This window comes from Protopterus annectens, chromosome 12.part0, assembly GCF_019279795.1.
Source record: "Protopterus annectens isolate FY-2018-M chromosome 12.part0, PAN1.0, whole genome shotgun sequence".
NCBI lineage: Eukaryota > Metazoa > Chordata > Ceratodontiformes > Protopteridae > Protopterus > Protopterus annectens.
In genome coordinates this window covers 1,171,255,846-1,171,278,197 of record NC_056746.1, presented here as the reverse complement: position 1 = coordinate 1,171,278,197, position 22,352 = coordinate 1,171,255,846, and the positions used below count along the sequence as shown (strand labels likewise).

General features: G+C 44.1%; 1 protein-coding gene across 2 annotated transcripts in view; it reads right to left on the bottom strand.

The window, feature by feature from the left end:
- Positions 1-22,352, bottom strand: part of TTI1 (TELO2 interacting protein 1) — a 532,791-nt gene that overhangs the window by 271,330 nt on the left and 239,109 nt on the right. For both annotated transcript variants that reach the window (XM_044090198.1, XM_044090197.1), the window contains exon 5: positions 1,001-1,141. In XM_044090198.1, the coding sequence (XP_043946133.1) occupies positions 1,001-1,141 (141 nt within the window). The remainder of the gene's footprint in view (positions 1-1,000; positions 1,142-22,352) is intronic.

Here is a 22,352-nt window from a genome sequence, read left to right as displayed (position 1 = left end):
TGGAAATTCATCCCTGGTTTGGCACTTGCGTCTCTAATGGACACAGGTAACCTGTAAATGGATCATCTTCCAGGCCCATGCTTACACTTATCAAGGGTATCAGAACTAGTCAGAAATTTGGGATGCATGACTACACTTAAGAAGGTCCTTCTGGTCATAAGCCTAGTAAACGCCTATGAACAACAAAAAAATCGTTCTACCATTCATCTACACTGCGCATCAAACTAACCTCGATCAACCTTCCCTTACCCAAACTAACCTTGATCAACCTTCCCTTAACCAACTTCAGGAATCCCTTCCCAGTTACAAATCAGCCAGCTTATATATGCCATCCCACAAAGGTACAGTCTTGAAGTCCCATAGTTTGTAGCTTATTCCTAGGGCACTGGCCTTCTTCAATCTTCCATCATCCAAAAAGGAGCAAAGACCCACAGTTTTTCAACTACCTAAATAAGAACAGACTTCAAAAGTCATAAAAGCTTTTGGATCAATAGCCTCTTTCAGCATTCCCTTACCCACTGAGGTTCAGACAGAAACTGCCTTCCCAATGAACGTTTACTGGAAGTAAGCTGGGCAGCTGAAACAGCCATAGCCAGGAGTGTGGTGTCTATTTCTAATAAAACTGTTTACTTCTAGGAGCCCTGTAGTTGCATAACTTGTTTTTGCAAATAGCCTTACTAAAAGTGAATTCTAATACTACAATAGTGGTTGCCCTATATTATAACAAGAAAAATATAAGAACTAAAACACAACATGCCTTCCCTGCACCAACATCTGGCACTATTAACAATTACTCTGCTAAAGCCATAAGTATTTTATATACCAAATAAGCATATTTGTAATTTCTCAGACTGCCGCCTTTGTTGATTAGCACAGCAAATTATACTACCATATCATTCACTAAATGAAAAGTCTGAAATGGAGCTCCATCAGTGACTATCACATGTAAAGCCATGAATGAATAAGTGGTTAATGTCTCTCGGATTAGAACACATTTTACCTGAAAGGCCTGGCGAACCACACGAGGATCGTCATTAGTCAATCGCTGAACCAGGGGGGGCCAAACACGATGTGCAGCTGGCAGCAGTTCATTCTCATGGCTCTGCAGCACGATAACACACATTTCCAGCACATCCAACACCTGTGAAAACAAAAATTTCAGCAACCCATATTAGTCTACTGTTACCTTAATAAATGTTCCTTCCAAAAGCATATGGGATCACATGAATATGCCTTATGAACAAGACAAAGAATTACTGCTTGACCAGTTTTAATATTTTTTGCTCCTGTTGTCCGTTACCTATCAGCCCTCTTCTGAGTTCTGACCACTCGGCATATTTGTTCTTCATCACCAAGGTGAGGGCTGACCATGTGCAGCCATCATGCAGACAGCCATCTGTGTGGTTTGAAGGTTTTCTGCCTTTATCCCTACTGTTCCTGATCTAAGCTCAAGTAGCAAAGCCAAAGAGGGATATGCAGTGGGCTGTCACAGTGTTGCTTTTCCCTCACTTCCCGCCAGGGACGTTACTGGTAAGCAAGGGGAGTGGTTTCCTGTTTCTGGGAAAAACACTATGTGCTCCCTGAACATGTGAAACCTGCCCCAGCCCCAGGAGAGGTGAGCAGGCCAGGCCCATTCCGTCCTCTGCCTCACTGCCTGGCTCCTCCAGTGCTGGGCTCATTATTTGATCCCCAGTTACCTGGGTTGCAGTAAGGACACCATCTCTCTGCAACACAGAGCCATGCTTAACGTGATGTACAAAAGTTGAAAGATGCAGAGCATTAAACGGATTTACACATTATGACAGAAGGCTTGAACCAATGCTCAACTATCACTATTAATTTCTCAAAAATGTTTTCATACTGGACAAATAATGGGACTGTGCAGATGCATTTTATGCAAACTATAAGGTGCCTCTGAACTCGCCCTTAACCTCCACTACTCAGCTAAGTTATTCAGCTGCTGCAGCTTGCCAGTCTCACAGGACATTAAACAGATTTCCAAAAAACTCAGAGGAAAGCATTGCATTAACATTTTAGCACACTGTCTAATAACCAAGACTTATTTACTTTTTTTATACTGGAAAAGTCTGACTGGGTAGGTGCTCATTCTCAGCAGAGGCCTAGTGAGAAAATCTCCAAGTATTACAAAAACATTTTAAGAGCAATAATTTTTACAATCTTCAGAAATAAAACAGAAATAAAAATCTACAGTTTAAACAATTATATTAAAATAGATATAATATGAAACACTGGTTAAGAACAGATGCAACTTGTACAACAATGATTTGATACTTAGAGAAATGTAACCACTTTAGAGAAAGTAAGGTAAGTTATACAAACAGGAACTGCACTGTGAAGTGGAGAAAAAAGCAGGGTTATTGGCATATTTAGATACAGATATCAAGGGACAGAAAATGAATAAGTAAGTGAGTGAAGAAGGGGATGCAAGGAGGCTTGAGACTTGTTCATATTTAGGGATACAGTTTATACTGGAGATGAGCAAGAAGAGAGAATTTGGCTAGAAAGTCTCTCAGAATGGTTTTAAAGTACTGGAGAAAGGATACTGACCTGATGGATACAAGTAAGGAATTACTGGCCTTAACAGGGTATGCTTACAGACCATGCCCAGCATATTTGATATGTTTGTGAGCTGACAGGAGTTTTGGCCACTGGACTGTAATGACCAAGTGAGAACATAAATGTGTAGGTTGGTACTTAGTGCTGGACAAACAAATGGATGCTTTATAGGTGGTGAGAAGCTGTGTGTTATGTTAGTTGATGGAATGGTTCTACCCAATTTAGACTTTTTAGTGCAGTGGTAGGTTCTGAAATGGGTATTTGCTGTAATTTTAGCCATTTTATTATAGCATTGTTCAAGTTTTGCTTTTTGTGATGCCTGGAGATTAGTAAAGTAGTGAGGGGAGGAGTTAAGTAGCGGCAAGGGTACTTTTAGTTGCATTGGTACGAAAGTTTTTGGTTCTGTAAAGCCTACCTAGCTTTTGGTGATTTTTTTTAATGTAACCAGTATCATCCCTTGTAATTTGCTATGAGGAGTGACTTCAATGGTTGTATTGAGAGAGAAGATTTTAATTTATTTTTTTCCACGAGAAAGGGATTTCGGGAAAAAAGTAGTTTTCTTTTGGGGGGGTGTTTGAGCAGGAGTTGTGAGTTACAAAGCTGTGTTTCAGTGGCTGTTAAATCTTAGAGTATTTTTTTTTGGAGATTTGTCAGGTTGAGTGATGTACATACGAGTGTGGAGCCATCTACATATTGTACTATGGAGGCTTGTTGTGTGGAGTGTGTTGGTGAGAATGTTAAAGAGGAAGGTACCAATGACAGAGCCTTGTGGTACATCGGTGGTGACTGGGAGGTGTGGAGAGAAGGTGAAGTGCCATTTTATGGACAGATACCCATTAGACAAATAACTTCTGAACCACAGAAGGGTGGGCCAAGACAAACCTAGTGAGGTTATTTGAAGTACAAGTTTGCTGTCACAAAATGTATCGAAGGCTTTAGTCAAGTCTAGAAACAAGGAGACTAGCTTGCAAATATCACTAGCTTTACTGACAACCTATATAAAAGGTTAGAAGTGCAGCGTTAATACTATGGGAGAGATAGAAGCCGTGTTGTGTCAAGGGCATAGGAGCCCTTCCTGTAAAGAGACAGTTTAGCATTTTTTTTAATACATTTTTGAAGTATATTGGAGAGGGGGATAAGATTGCTATAGGTCTAAAGTTAGTGATGCTTGTTGAATTTTCTCCTTTGTGTAGAAGAATAATGTGCGATTTTTTTTCCAGAGAGGGAATATGAGATTCCCAGAATGATCTACGTATAACGAGTGAAACAGGATAGGCAATGCTACTGGCTGCTATTTTAAGGCACTTGCTTCAGAGGTCATCAGCTGAAGCAGAGGATGGTTTGAATTTGTTTAAGGGTAGTTTTATACATTATGTGGGCACAGGTTTGAAGAAGAAAGTAGATGTGGTGACGTGGCTGTTGGGCAGGGTTGGGATTAGATGTTTGGGAATACTTGGTTAGGGACTCTATACTATCTATGAATTAACACTGAATTCTATTGCAGTTTCAAGTGGTGATTTATTGGGTGAGAGGTCAGGTTTGAAATTTTGGCCAGGATGTAAGATTTCTTTAATGGTTGACCAAAATTTCTTGGGTTTGTATTTACTATTGGTCTGAAAGTTGTTTTTTGTCTTCATTTTTATTGCTTTTTTTTTTAAACAATTGAAGAGTATTCTAAAGTTCAAGACACTCAGAAAATCTCCAAAATGAAGAATTAACATCTGAAAATATGCACTTAATATATGCCACAATACAAAATGCTGAGTGCTCCTTCATATCTAAATGGAGTATTAAGTGCTAGACTGTTCCAGATCTACTTAGGCATGTAAGAACAGCTAAGTCAAGTCCACACATTTCAGAAAGTACAGTTGTGACATTAAACTTAATGTAATAGTAGACGTTCGAATGAGAACTGCTGCTATAGCCTCAGTTATATGGGTTACATCCCACCAAGGATATAACAGCTGGACAGCTTCCAAAGCTTTAAGGAACCTACCACATGCCCAAACATTTAGACAACTTAAGCAGAGCAGACTAAAAGGACAGGTCTGGGCTCCAAGCCACTCAGAGCTTTCATGGCAGCAAAGACAGGAAGGCTAAGCCTTGACAGGACAATGTTATGAAAAAGAAAAAAATAAGTATCCACACCATGGCATAAACACCACACCAACAAACAAAGGGGAGAGTGAATGACTGCAGCAGCAGTGATCATTCAAACATTTACTGTTATGGTAAATTTACTTGCATAACTATGTTCAACACACTGATCACTGCTGCAGTAGCCTTAGATATATGGGTAGATTACTATATATGGGAGGTGGAAGGGGTCCAGGAGACCCTGGAGAATGGTCCCAACAAGGCTTGAATCAAGCTTGTAACGCCTTGCAAACTTACGTATAAAGGACAATGTTGCTATTTTACAAAACTTTTGGAATCCAAACCTTTCCAAAAAACACAGATAAAGCCAAAGCCCTGGTAAGAGTGGGCCTTGGCCCTGCCTAGAATAGTTTTGTTGTAGTGAGTACAACAAAAATGCAACTGTCTTGAGATAATCATTTGGAAATAGTCTGTTTTGGCACAGATTGTCCCTTTTTCTTACCTTCACAAAAAATGAACAACTGATCTGAAGGTCTGAAAGATTTAGTTCTGCAAGACAGTACACAAATTCTGTGGACATACAAGGTATACATTATCCTTTCTCCCTCATTTTTAGGTTCAGGAAAGAAAAAGGGGGGATGGATAGTTAGGCTAAAGGTAACCTCAGATACTTTAAGCATAAAAGAAGGATTAGCTCTCAAAGAAACTCCTGTCTCTGTAGAAAATGAGATAGGGCTGACTCACCATAAGAGTTTGCAATTCAGACATTCTTCTTGCAGATGTCAGAGCAAACAAACAGTTTTCTATGTTAAGAACCTCAAGTCAGCCAAATTAGCTGGTTCAAATGGAGCATGTGCTTCTCAAACTCAAAACTTGAGCTCCCAAAGAGGGGCCACTGGTTTTCTTGCAAGCCTCTTACTCAAAAAACACTGACATGGGAATGCAATGAAAGAGGAGGATCCATGGGCAGACAAAATGAAAAGGCTTGATAAATTAACCTTGGTGGAAGAATAAGGAAAGACCATAGGACAGCAACTCACAAATATTTTGAAACCAAAGAACTCACATAAATATTTTGAAACTAAAGAAACACTAGCCCTGAATGGGTGCTGGTTATGTTGCTGCAAACAACTAGAAACCCTTTTGCATTTAGGATTTTCTAGTAGCAGGCCCTCTTGACTCTATTAGAGCCTGCTATACATCCTCAGTAAACAGGTGCCTAAAAAGAATTAAGACCCGATCATTCAGACAGCCAGATGAAGTTAATTGGAGGTCGGGGTGTATCAGACACCCCTGATGATGTGTGAGTAGATCTGTTATGTGAGGAAGCTTGTGGTAATTACCTCTGGCCATTTCCAAAAATAAGGGAAAACCACTCTTGCTTGGGCCAGAAGGGAGTCACAAAGATAAGTTTGGGGGATTCCTTCTGAATCTTCAGAGGTACTCTGGATATCAGTGGAAAGGGTAGAAAAGCACACAGGAACATTCCTAAGGAAAAGAAATCTGTTTACCAGGCCTCTTGCATGGAGTCCAGCAGCAGAATCTTGCCAGCTAATTGTTCAGAGATGAGGCAAATAAGTATATACTAGAGGAACTCTCCACAAATGGATCAAATATTTGAATTTAGTTTCCATTTGTAAGAGTCTGCTCTTGTCCTGCTCAGCTCGTCTGCTACACAATTTTGCTCAGACAGAATGTAGGATGCATGTAAAGTGAGACTGTGCTGTGAAGTTGTATCCCAAGCTAACATGGCTAATCTGTAAAAGGGGCAAGACCTGGTTCCCTCTTATTATTGATGTACCACATGACTGTGGTACTGTCTGCAACTTGAAGAGGTCCAGGAACTAAAGATGATTAAAGAGCTGAGTGCCTTAATCAGGGCAAGCATTTCTTTTACATTTATGTGCCGCACACCTTACACTTTTAACCCTCCTGAAACTGATCCTCAAGCAAAGTTCAAGGCATTTGTGGTGACCAACTGCTTTGGACCAGAGAGGGAGAATGTGAGAATTGGGTTTCTATGAAATTTGGTGTCTCCACCAAGTGATTTCTCTTCTGACAAACCCCAGCACTTCGATTTTAAAAGACTAAGGATACTGGTGGGTAGGACCATAGAGATTTCAGATACCATTGCATTTTTCTCATGTGCAGTCCTGCCAGGGCTATTATGAGAATTGTAGATGCCACAAGACCCTAAATCCTGAGGTATTTCTTTGTAGCGACTCTAATCTGAGTGGAAAACTGTAGAAATATCTAGACATAAATCTATTTTTTTTTTTTTTTTTTTTTTTACCTGTGGGGAAAAAAAAAGCATTTTGAACTGAAGTGCTTAACTGACACTGCAGGAACACGATCCTGTAAGAATGAGTCAAAAGAGTCTTTTGAATATTCGCTTGGAATTCCAACTATTTAACAGATCATTCACCCAAGTGAGATAATCCAGACATTTTGAAAGACTCCACAAAGAAAAGCAAGTCATCTAGACATGGAAAAATGTGGATACCCTGTAACCTGCAATGTGCTATAACCGGAGCTAGACACTTTGTGAACACTCATGGTGCAGTGGATAGTCCAAGAGGAAAGGCAGAGAAAGTACAGTTGTGTACACTTACCATAAATGTAGATGTTAGAGTGTCTTCACTGTTGCAGTCATGACTGTAGGGTTCTCCCCTGCCGGCAGGCAGTCCGCGGTCGGCCAGAATCCCAAAGTCTGGGTCTGGCGTCGGCTCCCTGACGTCAGAGCGCCAGGAGTATAAAGCTGACAGCCGACGCCATGTTCTCCAGTTTTTCTTGCCCCAGATGTCAGAAGTTCCAAAATGAGTAAGGTCCCACACCTTTTGCAAATACACCTCAGAAGAAGGGTGAAAAAGGGAACCACACAAAAGAAAAAATAAGAGGGGACAGGAGGGAGGGAAACCCAGACTGCAACAGTGAAGACACTTGAACATCTACATTTATGGTAAGTGTACACAACTGTACTATGTTCATCGTGTTTCACTGTTGCAGTTATGACTGTAGGGTAGAATCCCAAAGCAGATAGAAAGGGAGGTGGTCATAAAGTAGAGGGGGCGGCTATAAAGCCCTGTAAGACTGCAGAAGCAAAGCCTGCCCTAGACTTAGAGTAGAGAGGTAGATTGTAGTGCTTGGAAAAAGTATGCACTGAACTCCAAGTTGCAGCTTCCAAAATGTCTTTGGTAGGAACTCCCCTGAGGAAGGCAGCTGACGTGGCAGCAGCTCTGGTAGAATGAGTCCTTATACTCCCTGGGATTTGCTTTCCATGGTGTGAATAGCAAAATCCGATTCCATGAGCAATCCATTTAGAAATGGTCTGTTCTGAAATGTCTTTACCTTGGGAACTAGAAGCATAAGCAACAAACAATTGCTCCGATTCCTGATGTCCTTGGTTCTGTCCAGGTAAAAACGTAGTTGTCTGTGTACATCCAAGGAATGCAAGATCCTTTCCCCTTTATTTTGAGGAGTGGGGAAAAAAGTTGGCAAGTGAATAGTTTCATTTAAAGCCACTTTGGAAACCACCTTAGGCATGAAAGTAGCATTAGTCCTTAAAGACACCCTGTCTTGATGAAAAATAATATAAGGTTCCACAGCCATAAGAGCTTGCAACTCTGAAACCCTCCTGGCAATGATCAGAGCTAACAGGATGGCTGTCTTCCAAGATAAGAACTTGATGTCAGATGAAGCAGCAGGCTCAAAAGGAAGTAAGGTGAGCTTTTCCAAAACATAGTTAAGATCCCAAGCAGGAATGGGAGGAGATTTAGGGGGCCTTAAGTTCTTAGCTCCTCTGAGAAATTGTCTCATGAGCTGATGGGAAAAGATAGGAGGGTCTGTATTATAATGGGCAGAAATAGCAGAGGCGTGTATCTTTATGGAAGAGAAAGAGAGACCCTTATGTAAGAGGTCAGACAGGTAAAGTAAAATCTGAGGAATGTTAGGAATAAGAGGATCAGAATCCTGAGCCTTCATCCAGGAACAAAATCTTTTCCATTTTCCTGCATAAGATTTTCTAGTGCTAGGACGTCTGACTTCTAAAATGACATCCATAACCTGCTTGGGTAGGGGAGAATGAATCAAAGATCCTGGATTAACCATGCCGCCAGGCTGAGAGTTTTGACATGGGAGAGAAGAATCTGACCCTGGTGTTGGGACAGAAGGTTCGGAATCTGTGGTAAAACCCAGGGTGGCTCTAGACAAAGGCTTCTCAGTGTTGGGTACCAAAACTGTAGAGGCCAATTTGGGGCCAGCAAGATTATCATCTTGGGCTTGTCCTGCTTGATCTTTAGTAATACCCGTGGAAGAAGAGGAAGAGGTGGAAAGGCATATCCCGAGAGGTTTCTCCAACTGAATGATAGAGCATCCACTTTCCAAGCTTGATTGTGGAAAGTCCTGGTGCAAAAAACTTGTAGTTGATTGAGGTGGGATGCAAAGAGGTCTATGTGAGGACATCCCCAGACTGCTGTAATCATCTTGAATATTTCGGAGTCCAACATCCATTCGTGTGGATACGAAAGGTTTCTGCTTAGACTGTCTGCCAGGAAGTTTTGCTTCCCTGGTAAAAACTGTGCTTGAAGGTCCAGATTGCAAGCTAGAGCTGTGTTCCAAAGATCCATGGCTAGTCTGCAAAGGGGATATGAATGAGATCCCCCTTGCTTGTTTATGTACCACACAACTGTGGTGTTGTCTGTCCGTATCAGTAGTTGTCCTGGTTGTAGAAGATTCCTGAAGGCCAATAGAGCTTTCTGAACGGCTAACATTTCCTTTAAATTGATATGCAGGTGCTTCTGATACTTTGTCCATAGGCTCTGCAGACAGTTGCCCCGAAAATGGGCTCCCCAAGCATAATCTGAGGCATCCGTGGTTAGAATCTGAGTGGCAGGAGGCAGACAGAAGGGTTTTCCTTTGTTTAGAGTACATGCCTTGGACCACCAAAGGAATTCCTTTTGAAGACAAGGCAGGACGGAGATCAGTATGTCTAGACTGTGACAATGTTGAGACCATACACTTTTTAGGTACCACTGTATTTTCCTCATATGTAGTCTTGCATATGGTACTAGAAGGATGCAGGAGGCCATGTAACCCAGAGCCTGCAGGAATCTCCTTTCAGATAGCTGAGTTGTAGTTGCCAAGGTTTTGAATATTGAAGCCAGCTGTAACTGTTTTTCGTATGTCAGAAATGCCATCTGGGCTGTTGTGTTTAGAGACGCACCCAGAAAAATTATCTGTTGTGAGGGTGTCAAAATTGACATTTTTATGTTTACAGTGAATCCCAGGAACTTGAGAAGATTCTGAACAAACTGCAGATGCTGGAGTAAGACATCCTTGCTGTCTACCTGAATAAGACAGTCGTCCAGATAAGGGTAAATTTGAATTCCCTTGAGTCTGCAATAAGCTACTACTGGAGCCAGGCACTTGGTAAAGACCCTGGGTGCAGTAGACAATCCAAAGGGCAGCGCAGAGAATTGGTAGTGCCTCGATCCTGCCTTGAACCTGAGGTATTTTCTGCGTTCCTGTCTGATGGGAATGTGTAAATATGCTTCTTTTAAATCCAAAGTTACCATCCATGCATTTTTGGCCAGCATTGGCAGTAGCTGCTGTAGAGTAAGCATCTTGAATTTTGGTATCTCTAGAAAAGTGTTCAAGACTGACAGATCCAGAATGGGTCTCCATGAATTTTGCTTTCTTGTCCCATCTCTGAAAGGGGAACTAGTTCTATGGCTTTCATAGCCAAGAGAGCTTCCATCTGGTTTAATGCCTCTGACCATTGATGTCTTGGAAGATCTGGCCATCCGCTTGGCCTTGGTGGGGTATGAAAATGGAATTTGTGACCTCTTGAAACCACATCCAGAACCCACTTGTCTTGGGTTATACGAGTCCAATTTAGATGAAAAAGAGAAAGTTTTCCTCCGAGAGGGGCTTCCAGGCAAGAAGTTCCTGCAGCCCAACAGAGGGAGTCATTGAGTCTGTTTTCTATGAGCTTGCAACCTTGTCTTCTCCCCTAGGGGTGGAAGCAGTCCATTGTCTTGGTCTATAAGAGGTTTGCGTTTGAGGCCTACCTCGGGGGCGTCTATATCTACCCCTCCGAGTCCTGTCTGAATTGGGAAAGGACCAATTTTTGGTAGGCCAATTCCTGCTAAATCTGGGTGGCTGTACTTGTAAGAAATCTTTAACTGTTTGCATGGACTTTGCCTTGTCCTCCATCTTTTTAATCACGTCTTCAGCTTTAGATCCAAATAAAACATTATGCTGAACAGGAGCATCCAATAATTTAGCCTTTACCTGATCTGGCAAATTTTGTTCCTTTAACCATGCATGCCTTCTAATTACTGTGCCAGAGGCAGCAGCCCTACAAGAAGCCTCCAAGGCATCAAATCCACAGTGTAAACCATGCTTCCCAACTTGTTCAGTGGCATGCAATAAGTCATGTAGTTCCTTATCCTAGTTATTCCCTAATCATAGTAAGTAAGTCCTCCGCAATTTTAAGTAACTGTTCCTGAGACTTGGGAGCCGGATCAGAAGAGGCCTGGGTTGCAGTCTTTGATTTGGAAGGAGTCTTTGCCTTTGTCTTTATAAGAAGCTGAGTAGGCCTGAAAACACCTTCGGAAGCCGGTACCTGCACAGCGGCTCCGGACCCATCCGAAGGAGCATTGCCCGAAGGTCCAACTGAAATATTCAAAGGCCTAGTTGGCTCCTCGTGGGAGTCCGTTTCGGCTGTCTGTTCCGAAATGGCCGACGACAGGGGCTGCAAAAGCGCCTCACGGACGACGGCCAAACCTGAAGCTGGCTCCGCTTGTGCGATATAGTCCGATTTGGACCTCTGAGGCCTGTCTTTGTCCTTGCGTCGTTTGTGAACTCCGGTAGCCGGAACCGTATCAGATGACATTTTGTAATTAAAACGCCTACCGAAGTAATGAAAAGCAAAATCATACCTTCGTTTAATAGTACGTTGATTGAATCTAGCACAAAACCGACAACTAGCTACGTCGTGGTCAGGGCCTAAGCAAGGAATACAGTAAGAATGAAAATCCTTATGAGGTATTTGCTTCCCACAAGAAATACAATTAACTTTTTCTGACATCGGACTGGAGCAAGAAAAAAGTTTCTCCAACGGGGTACTTAGCTTTGAGTAGGAGAAAAAGTCTTCGGACTGAAGTTTGTTCAGAAAAAATTGTCAGGAGTCAGCCGACCGGCACTTGCGAACTGCTATCACCGCACGGCAAGAAAGACTGGAGAACATGGCGTCGGCTGTCAGCTTTATACTCCTGGCACTCGGACGTCAGGGAGCATGGCTGAACAGCCGACGCTGGACCCAGACTTTGGGATTCTGGCCGACCGGGGACTGCCTGCCGGCAGGGGAGAACCCTACAGTCATGACTGCAACAGTGAAACACGATCCAGACACACAAAACCTTATCTGAAGTCTGGATAAATAAGGATGTGATGATATCTAGCATTACTAGGAAAATTAAATGAGGAAGGATAGGAAACGAGCTATGAATGGACAGCATTTTGAACTTGTGCACTATTACAAACAGGTTTAGGAAAGAAACATCCAGAAATAGTCTCCAAGCATCTTCTCTGACACTAAAAAGCATCCCTGATATAAAAAACGTTCCCAACTTGGAAAGGAGGAATTGATTCTATCACTCCCTAAAACAGCACATATTGAATGAAATAAGGGGTCTGGTGGTTGAGGAATTACTCCCTGGAAAGGAGGGATTTTTTCCCACTGTCATCTGTAACACTGAACCCCATTTGTCTGAAAATGTCCGTTTCCAAAGAAAAAGTGGAGATTCACACTTTCTAGATGGGAAAGAGGACTGCCAGGGTAGGAGAGGGGACAGGATCCTTTAAACAGTCATCCTGACTTGTTGGCCTGTCCTTGGTTTTAGGGAGTTCCTGAACTCTCTGCAGCACATGAACCAAAAACTAAATTTCTATCCACAGCAGATTTTAAAATATAATTTTTCTCATCGTCTGCAAAGCTCTGAGAATGCAACCAGGCAAACCTCCTCAAAACAGTACTAGTGGCCACAGCCATGGTAGTAGCATCAAGTGAGTCATCCACACACTGTAAACATGAGTTATGACCTGTAAAATGGAAAAAAACAAAAAAAAAAAAAAAAAAACTAAATTTAGAGCAGATTTTTCTCTAAAGAAGAAACTGCATACAACTCATTCCTCATACTCTCACAATTAGAATAAACAACATATGAGCCTCACAATTTAAAATTCTGAACATCACAGTTGCAGAAGCATATACATTTTACCCTACTTATCAATAATCTTTGCATCCTTGTCCGAAACAGTAGGACTGGAATTAACCAAATGTTTAGCAGTGGATGTTGGTGCTATACCAGATGGATCTGAGTAAAGATGAGTGATCTGAGGAACCAGTTTTGGTTACAGCAGAGTCGCCCACTTGTGGCTGAGGCAAACTCCTGTTGTGGCAAAGGCTGTTTTGCTTAACATTTTCTTTTTGTGGCTGGAAGAAGGGCCAACTGTGGGACTTGTAGCTTTTTCCATGGTCAACCCAAAAATGGTGCAACTTTTCAAGGGAAAAAAAAAGCTGTGTCTTACCATAACGTCCCGTAAGTGTTGTTCATCTTCTTTCATTCATCACTGATGGATTCGGTTCCAAGCCCTCAGAACAGTCTCGGCCTATTACCAAGCTCGCGCCAGCCAAAAAACTCTTGAGCTAAGTCTGTACCCAGAATGACCTTCCCCCAGTTACCTCAGATCGAGTTTGCTATAGAAAAGGAAATAAAGCCAAGGCCACTTCTGCGCAAATACCCTAGGGCACCACTTAGACCAAAAGCATCCCCCAGGAGCCTTTGGAGGGGGAAGGAGGGTGGAAAGTGAGGAATGAAAGATGATGAATAACACAGATGGAACGTTATGGTAAGACATAACTACTTTAACTGACGTTTATCTGATGTTGTTAATCTTCTTTCAATTCATCACTGATGGGACAGAATCCCAAGCTACTCTGAAGTCCATGGGTGGCCCTTAAGGAAGAACATTCCTGAGTACCATTGAGCCGAAGGCAGCTCTCCCTCTGGAGATCAAGTCCAATTTGTAATGATTGATAAATGTAGGAGACTTAGCCCAAGTAGCTGCTGTGCATATGTCATCCATGGAAGCCCTTGAATGGAATGCCACAGATGTTGCCATAGATCTAGTGGAGTGAGCTTTAACTTTTGGCATAGGTTCATTATTGAGGGAATAGATGAAACACATGCAGTCCCTTAGCCATCTTGATAATGTAACCTTGGAAACAGCCTCTCCCATTTTAAGCCCCAAAAAAAAGAGATGAAAAGCTGTTCAGATTTACGGATAGGTTTGGTCCTGTCTAGGTAAAATCTCAATTGGCTACGTACATCTAAGGAGTGAAGGCAATACTCTCCTCTATTGGTAAAATTCGGAAAAAACACTGGTAGATCAATGGTCTGGTTAATGGAGAATTCAGAAAGAACTCGGGGAAGAAAGGATGGATTTGTCCGAAGCAATATTATGAAAGACCAATAGGGCCTCTTGATACACAATGCCTGCAGCTCAGAGACTCTTCTGGCAGAGGTAATGGCTACCAGGAACAAGGATTTCCAATTCAAAACTTTAGGTCACACTTCGCAGCAGGTTCAAAGGGTTTTTGAATCAAAGACTGAAGGACTAGAGTGAGGTTCCATGGTTCCACGGGCTGACAGGAGGCGTGACATGAGAAGTCCCCTTGAGGAAAGCCTTGCAAAGGCGTAAAGAGATAAGAGGGGTGCCATCTATACCATTGTGGAAATTGGAAGCTGCCACTAGATGCACTCATACCGTACAGGCAGAGGCTCCATTATCAAAAAACTTAGCCAAGTATTGAAGCACTGCAGTAACTAGAGCCGAAATACAGGTCTAGCATGTTATCCTTGGACCAGATGAGAACCTTTTCCATTTACCCTGATATAGTCTTCTGGTGGATGGTTTGCGAGAGGCCAGAATGACGTCTCAAACAGGTGAGGAGAGATTAGCTTGCCTGGCAACTAGTTGAAGTGGAGAAACCAAGGCTTAAGGAAGGGGAACCAAACTTATCGAAGCCAGAATGGGGCTATGAGGATCACCTTGCATCTCAACCAAAGAGCTTTCTTTAGAAATTGTGGGATGGGAGGATAAGCGTAAAGAAGTCCCGTGGGCCAATTGTGGATCAGAGCGTCCCTCAGCGATTCCCCCTCCGGGGGAAGTAGGGTGAAATAGCTGCTGCACTTGGTGTTTGATGGGAAAGTGAAAAGATCGCAGCTCGGCTGGCCCCAGTGGCTGAAGATTACAGACGCCACCTCAGGGTTGAGGGAACACTTGAGGCATGAGGATGCATCTGTTCAGTTTGTCCGCAATCACGTTAGAGCTCCCGGGATATGAGTTGCTATCAGAAAGCGGTTGGAAGCCATCATCCACTGCCAAATTCTCATGGCTTCTCGACATAGAGGTTAGGACTTGGTTGCTCCTTGCTTGCTGATATACCAGACCACTGACATACTGTCTGATTGAATTGAAATTGTCCCGGAAGGAAGAGCTGAATGGCAGGCCTGCAATGCTAACAGCACATCTCTCAGTTCCAGAACATTGATATGCAGGTGGGCCTCTGAGGTGGATCATGTGCCTTGGACAGTCTTTTCCTGGAAATGCCCCCCACACCCGATCAGGGAAGCATCTGTGGTCACAATGGCTGTGGGCTGAGGGGTTGAAATGGGCGCCTCCAAAGTTCTGTCTGGCCTCATCCACCAAAGCAGGTCCTGTTTGCAGGAGTTGGTTATTCAAATCTGGTAAATCGAGGGGATGATAGTTTGGGAACCATTGACACAGAAGGAGCCACTGCAGAATCCGCATATGTAGCTTTGCTAGAGGCACTACTGGGATTGACGCAGCCATAGAACCTAGGGTCTGAAGAACTTCCCTTGCAGAGACTGTTGTTAGACAGAGTATCAACCAGAGTTGAAGCCTCAGTCGATGGAGTCTGTGAACTGGGAGTGATAACAAAGACAGGACTGGTTATTGCACACTGCTCCAATGAACTCTTATTTGTTGTGTAGGGATAAGGTTTGATTTCTCCCAATGTATTGTTATTCCCAACAATTTTGCCAGAGAGAGTACAATATAGTGCTGTTACCAGAAGATGCTCAGTGGGGGCGGTAACGAGCCAGTCGTCCAGATATGGAAACACGGAATTGATAATGACTGGCTCCTAACCGGAAGCGAAGCAGACTCCTGGAGCGTTCATCCATCTTGATGTGTTAATACGCATCCCGGAGATCTATAGAGCATATCCAATCACCATCTCATTAAGAGGGTAAGAATGGACTGAACCGTGACCATCTGGAACTTTGTTTGGGTGACAGACGTGTTTAAGCTGCTGAGATCCAAAATGGGTCTCAAATCCCCTGCCTTTTTTGCCACCAAAAAGAATCTAGAGTAAAATCTGGATCCACGCTGGGCTGGTGGGAATGGTTGGATGACTAAGACAGCTTTCTAATCTCTAAAGTTGCTCCTTCCCTTTGACTGGGTGGAACATCGGGAAGTTTTCTTGGAAATTTTGGCTGACAAGAAAGGGGAATGGTGTAACCTCTGGTGATAATGCTCTGCACCCAACAATCGGTGGTGATAGATTGCCAGGGAGCTTGGTGCAGAGAGAAACAACCCCCGACTGCTTCCAGAAGTAAGCAATCGGACCACTCCTCAGGAGTGCTGATAAGGCTGGCCAGAGAAAGAGTCCCTGGAGCCTTGGTTACGAGGACCCCTTCTGCCTCTATAGGGGCGTCTTCTGGAATTGTTACTCCCTCTGCCTCTGGGAATATCACCACATGAGGCACGGAAAGGACTGTGAGATTTCTTATGCCACATTTTTCCACTCCTCTGATTCCTGGAGAAGGTATGTTGAGGTTTGGAAAACTGTAGTTCTAAGGCAGACAGGGTTTTTCCGTCTTATTCACACCTGACTAGCGTGTCCTTCACTTTGGAGCCAAATAGGGACAAAGCTTCGATGGGAGCATTCAGAAAGGAAGACAAAGGGATCAGCAACGTCACAAATGCGCATCCAGGCATGGCACCTCATAATGCCAGAACCCGCTGCTCTAGCCGCCCCTTCGGTCGCATCTGACAGCAACCTCATGGACAAGTTGGATATTGATTCCAGAGTTGCGAGCTGCGAGGCTACTTTGTCCCTGACCTCGTCAGACAACTGTCCTGCGAGCATTCCAGACAGTTCGGAGATCAAGTCCCTCTGGAGCCTCGTAAAATGTGCCAAATAATTCAGGGACCGTATAGCAAAGGTCCCTGGTGCAAAAACACACTTCCCAGGTCTGTCCACCACCCGGGACTCCCTGTTGGGTGGGTGGACAGCGGGACTTTCCTCAGCCAAGTCCTTTTTCGCGGCTGCCGCCACCACAGCATCAACTGGTAAGCCTTTGGATCAATCTGGCTTCTCAGCGGGAGGGGAAAGAATTTTGTCTGGTCTCTGAGGGATCGCCTCAGTGGAATCAGGGTTCTTTCAAGCGGGCTGCACGATGAGCTCGTTGGCAGGCAGGGTCACCCAAGAGGTAGAAGGCTGGACGGGAAAAGCCTGCAGAAACATGGACTTCTCAAACGAAGGGTTGGAGGGCTTCCAGTCACCTCCCTGCTTTAACATTTCCAGGATGTGTGCTAAGGGGACATCATCAGGAGGGGACCATGGGGACCCTTCACCATCATCGTAATCCATGTCTTCCGTTAAGGACTCCTTGTGTGAGTCCATGTGTTTCCTCCTGCATGTCTTCTTTTGAGGGGGGGTCCTCAGAGAAGGACTTGGAAGAGCGGGTACCCTGAACAGAGGTGTCCTGCGGATTCTCTGTCCAGTGTCCTGTGACAGCTGTAGCTCAGGGGGTAAAAACTGGGGTTCAGAGATCAAAGGAGTGCTGCCAGAAGCAAGAGCCCTCTCCATTGTGCAGAAGGCAGGCCCGCCAGAAGAGGGATGGGAACCCGAAAGAGAAAAACAACCTCGGGACCAGGTTCACACCCCTCTCCGATGAACCCACCCCAATGGATGGAGTCTCAAGCAGGATTGGCACGGATGCCGCTACAGGTGCCAAGGATGGAACAGAGGAGAGAGGCGGCTCCGTACCCCAGGCCGACATGCCTTCGATTGAGGAAGGACTGGTTTTGGTGTGAGCAGAAGAGCAAAGGGACAAACTCAGAGCTGGAGTGAGATGCACCATAGGCATCGAGGTGATGGGTTCCAAGAAGGATGTCGGAGCGGAAGGCATCGGAGCTGAGATGGTCGAAGGAGGAGTGTAAGATGGAGTCCGTGAATAAGACAACCCAAGTCCTGCAGGTGGATGGGTCTTAGAAAGTGAGGGAATCCCCCATGGCTAACAACAGCTGGTCTACAAGACGCACCACGTAGTGTTCCGAAAGGCTCCTGGTGAATCTAGTGGATACTCCAGATGGAGAGAGTTAGGACGTTCCGAGGAATGGGCTATACGCTTGGCCTAGAAATGGATCTACGGAAGGATAGTATCAGGTCCATGGTGCAAGGTCTGCCGGCACCGAAGTCTCTAGTTTCGAGATCGGAAGGGGTCAAATCCAGTGAGGTCGGTACAACGCTCGGTGCCGAAGTGGCACTCTGAGCCGAAACGGTCGGTTCCAAAATGGAAACTAATGACATAGTCGAAGGTGTGCCCTGAGCCGAAGTTGCCACAGGTGCCGAAGTCGAAACAGACATAGTAAGGTCTATGAACGGTGCTGGAGGCAGGATCGGTGCTGGTATCAAAGGTTTTGAGATGGTCGGAGCCGAAGAAGATGGAGGCGAAGAGGCAGATTTATGCTCCGAAGATAACTTTGGGACCTTTGATTTCCCAGGCTTGCTCTGATCACCCAATAGTGAAGAAGGAACAGAGTGGGATCTCTTTTTGTCCTTAGGAGGAGGGGTTGAGAGACTTCCATCGCAGAAATGGCCTCTGAAAAGGAAGACTTGAGTAGCCCTTTCAGAATGAGTTTATTTTTGCGCTCATTAAAAGAGTGTTGACTGAAACTCCGACAATGTCACATGGAGGCTGCACCGAAAGGTGGGTCATTCCCAAACAGCATACCAAGTCATCATGAGAAGCACTGTTAGGTAAATTGCCCTTACATGAAGTACAATGCTTAAAACCTGAAGTACCCTTCTTATCAGACATCTTGATAAAAAACATCACAGGCCAACTGTATAATCCAACTATAATGAAGTTAACTCCGTTCAAAAAAGCCGCAAATATAACAATACACTGGTATTTAGAGAAAAGAAGGGAAACACCCGAATAAAAGTCAAAAAATAATAGGTTAAACAGGAGAGAATACCAACTATGGTATTAAAGAAATACCACAAGGGTAAGGGAAGAAAGGCCATACCAGCAATGGTACTTGAAAGTTTACCAACGGTAACAACGGGTAGAGAGGACAAAACAAAGTTAGACAGAAGAAAAGACACTAGAAAAACTAATCGCTTAATAAAATATACAGATATCCAAAATTTTTCACACAAAAATCAAAAAAGTTTCACTTAGCTGAGAGCTCGGCTGAAACATGGCTTTACGGCTATGCTGCAAACGAGATCTGAGGTAAGAGGGAGAAGGGCATTCTGGTAGAGTTGTTTGGCTGGCGGGAGCTTGGTAACAGGCCAACTCAGATCCGAAGGCTCGGAACCGAACCCATCAATGATGAATGGAAAGAACATTAACATCAGATCAAGAAGCATAAAAAAAAATATCCTTGTTTTCCCGTCTTTACTGAACTAGAATAGTCCCAGTCTTCAGATTTTGCTGATCTCTGGGCTGTGTCATAGTTCCTGTGTTGTCCATATCCTTATTTGGATAGGAGGAAGCTTCTTTGTTCACCAGTGGGAGTGGAGAGCACTGAGCAGCCTATTTGTCCCTAAAGGAGTGGTTCCAGCCCAGCAACTTGTAGTTTTTATTGGCCGTTTTGGGCCATTTCCTAGCTCTAACCCCCTGCTATAAAGCCTGCTTTAGCGCGCTTTCGCGCTTGTATACGACTCAGCACAGCTTCTCGTGGTGTCCTGCAGAATTCTACAAGCAGCAGAGAGTGGAGGAGTGACTTTCCATTGATTTCTAAGTATGTTTTTCTGGCTTTCTATTTTCAACTGCTGTATTTTGCCTAAAAAACAATTTTTTATTACTAAACTAGCTCTGCAAGTTGATTCACTGTATTTCTGTTCGTTTCTAAACTGTTGTGCACTTTAAAAGTTTGTTTTTTGCTTAAATTAACTGGTAGGCTACACACTCAAGTGTGCTAGCCAATTTAAAGCATTTACTGTTTGTTACTGTATCTATTTTCTGTTTGTGAAAAAAACAAAACAAAAAAAAATATCCTTGTTTTCCCGCCTTTACTGAACTAGAATAGTCCAGTCTTCAGATTTTGCTGATCTCTGGGCTGTGTCCTAGTTCCTGTGTTGTCCATATCTTTATATGGATAGGAGGAAGCTTCTTTGTTCACCAGTGGGAGTGGGGAGCACTGAGCAGCCTATTTGTCCCTAAAGGAGTGGTTCCAGCCCAGCAACTTGTATTTCATTGGCCGTTTTGGGCCATTTCCTAGCTCTAACCACCTGCTATAAAGCCCGCTGTAGCGCGAAGTCACGCATAGCGCAGCGCCAGTTAATCAAGTTTAAACCATTTCTGGCTCCGCTAAGTCTGCTCTTCAGTTTTTCCCTTAGAACTGCTGCACTTTCAATCTAAACAGTCTATTCTCTATCTGAAAAGCCCAGCACTTGCTCCTAAAGCATTTTTACACAGGTAAAGCACTCTTAAAAAGAAAGCACTACATCCACCTACAATCCCCTTGAGTACCCATTTCCCTATAGGTCTTTTCTGACTCAGTTACACAGCAATCCCTTACACTATTCTAGCATGTTGAAGGGTCAATTACTGGCGTCCTCTCCAGTTCAGCTGGTGAATCTGGGAATCTTGAGGCAATGTTACAACTGCCTCATGTACACAGACAACCCTCTCCTCCTCCCAACAAATACAAATATATGTGAGAGATGCAACTATATAGCCAAACTGGAGGCTGAGCTCCCTCGGCTCAGTACTGGCAAAACCAGTCAGGAGGAGAAGGTAACCACACACACCACAAACCCAGTCTCACATAGACCTATCACAACTACAAACCAAACACAAACACACAAAAACATACTCGGAGGCTCTAATTAAAAATCTACCAAAACAACAGAAGCCTCCAAAGCAGACATCCAAGCAACCACTACCTCAAAACATAACACATAGTTCACAAAGTCAGTGTGCCAAACAGTCACAGCCCTTAAGGCCAAACAACATGCCTGATACACTTGTAATAGGTGACTCCATAGTCAGACACACTGACGTCCCGCTCACCAGACTGAACAACAAGACTGAACAAGGAAAAGGTTACAGTAAGCTGCGCTAGAATCCGCCACATAACACAAGCACTAAGGTCACTCCAAAGCAAGTACAAATATGACTCAGTCATTGTCCATGCCGGTGTGAATGACCTGAGACTTACCTCCCTGGACTACATGAAAAGAGACAGAGGAGCTCTCTGATTATGTAGCCCAGGCCGGTATGACCCTGACCCTGAGCAGCATCTTACCCTCACCAAGAATGATGCCACAGTACAAAGACAAAATGATCAGCTTTAACAATTGGCTCAATTACTGGTGTCATTCTAGGGGGATCCAATGTCTGTCAGCTTGGGATGACATGCTTGACAAGCCACGCTGCTTCGCAAGGGACGGCTTGCACCTGTCACCCCTGGGCTTCTGGATATTGGCCAAGGCTCTTGCCACCCCCATACTGCCTTTTTTAGGCAAGGCTCAACAGACAAATCCACCTCCCTAGAAAACACAAGTGGAAAAAAACTAAGGGTAATGCTGCTCAACGCCAGAAGTCTAAACCTCATGATGCACGCTCTCGAAGCCCTCCTCAGTATGGAGAAAGTACAGTTTTGTACCTACCATAAATGTAGATGTCCGATAGGTATGCATCTGCAGTCCTTACATATGGGTTGTCCTGCCTCAGCCAGCCCTTCGGTCGGCCGGATTCCAAAGTCTGGGTCCGGCGTCGACTGATGTCGCCCCTTCCCTGACGTCAGAGCGCCAGGGGTATAAGTGTCAGCCGACGCCATCTTCCTCAGTTTTTCTTGCCCCAGATGCCAGGTGCCCTCTAAGGAAGGCTAAATTTGGTAGAAATACAAAATATTGCAAACATGCACAGTAATATAAAACAAATACACCATAAAAGATAACCCCAGCTAGCTATAAGAGGGATAAGTACCCAAGAAGAACCACAGAGGGGAAGGAGGGAGGGAAAACCTGACTGCAGATGCATACCTATCGGACATCTACATTTATGGTAGGTACAAAACTGTACTAAGTCCTTCAAGGATGCATCTGCAGTCCTTACATATGGGTAGAATACCATAGCCAAGCTGGGGGTGGTAGGCTCTAAGAAAATCATGGTGTAGCTAAAATGCCCTGCAGGACTGCCATAGCAAAGCCTGCTCTGGATCTGGAATATAAGAGTAAATTGTAATGCTTGGAAAATGTATGCACGGAGCTCCATGTAGCAGCTTCTAAAATGTCCTTGGTAGCCACCCCTCTTAAGAAGGCTGTGGAGGTGGCTGTAGCTCTG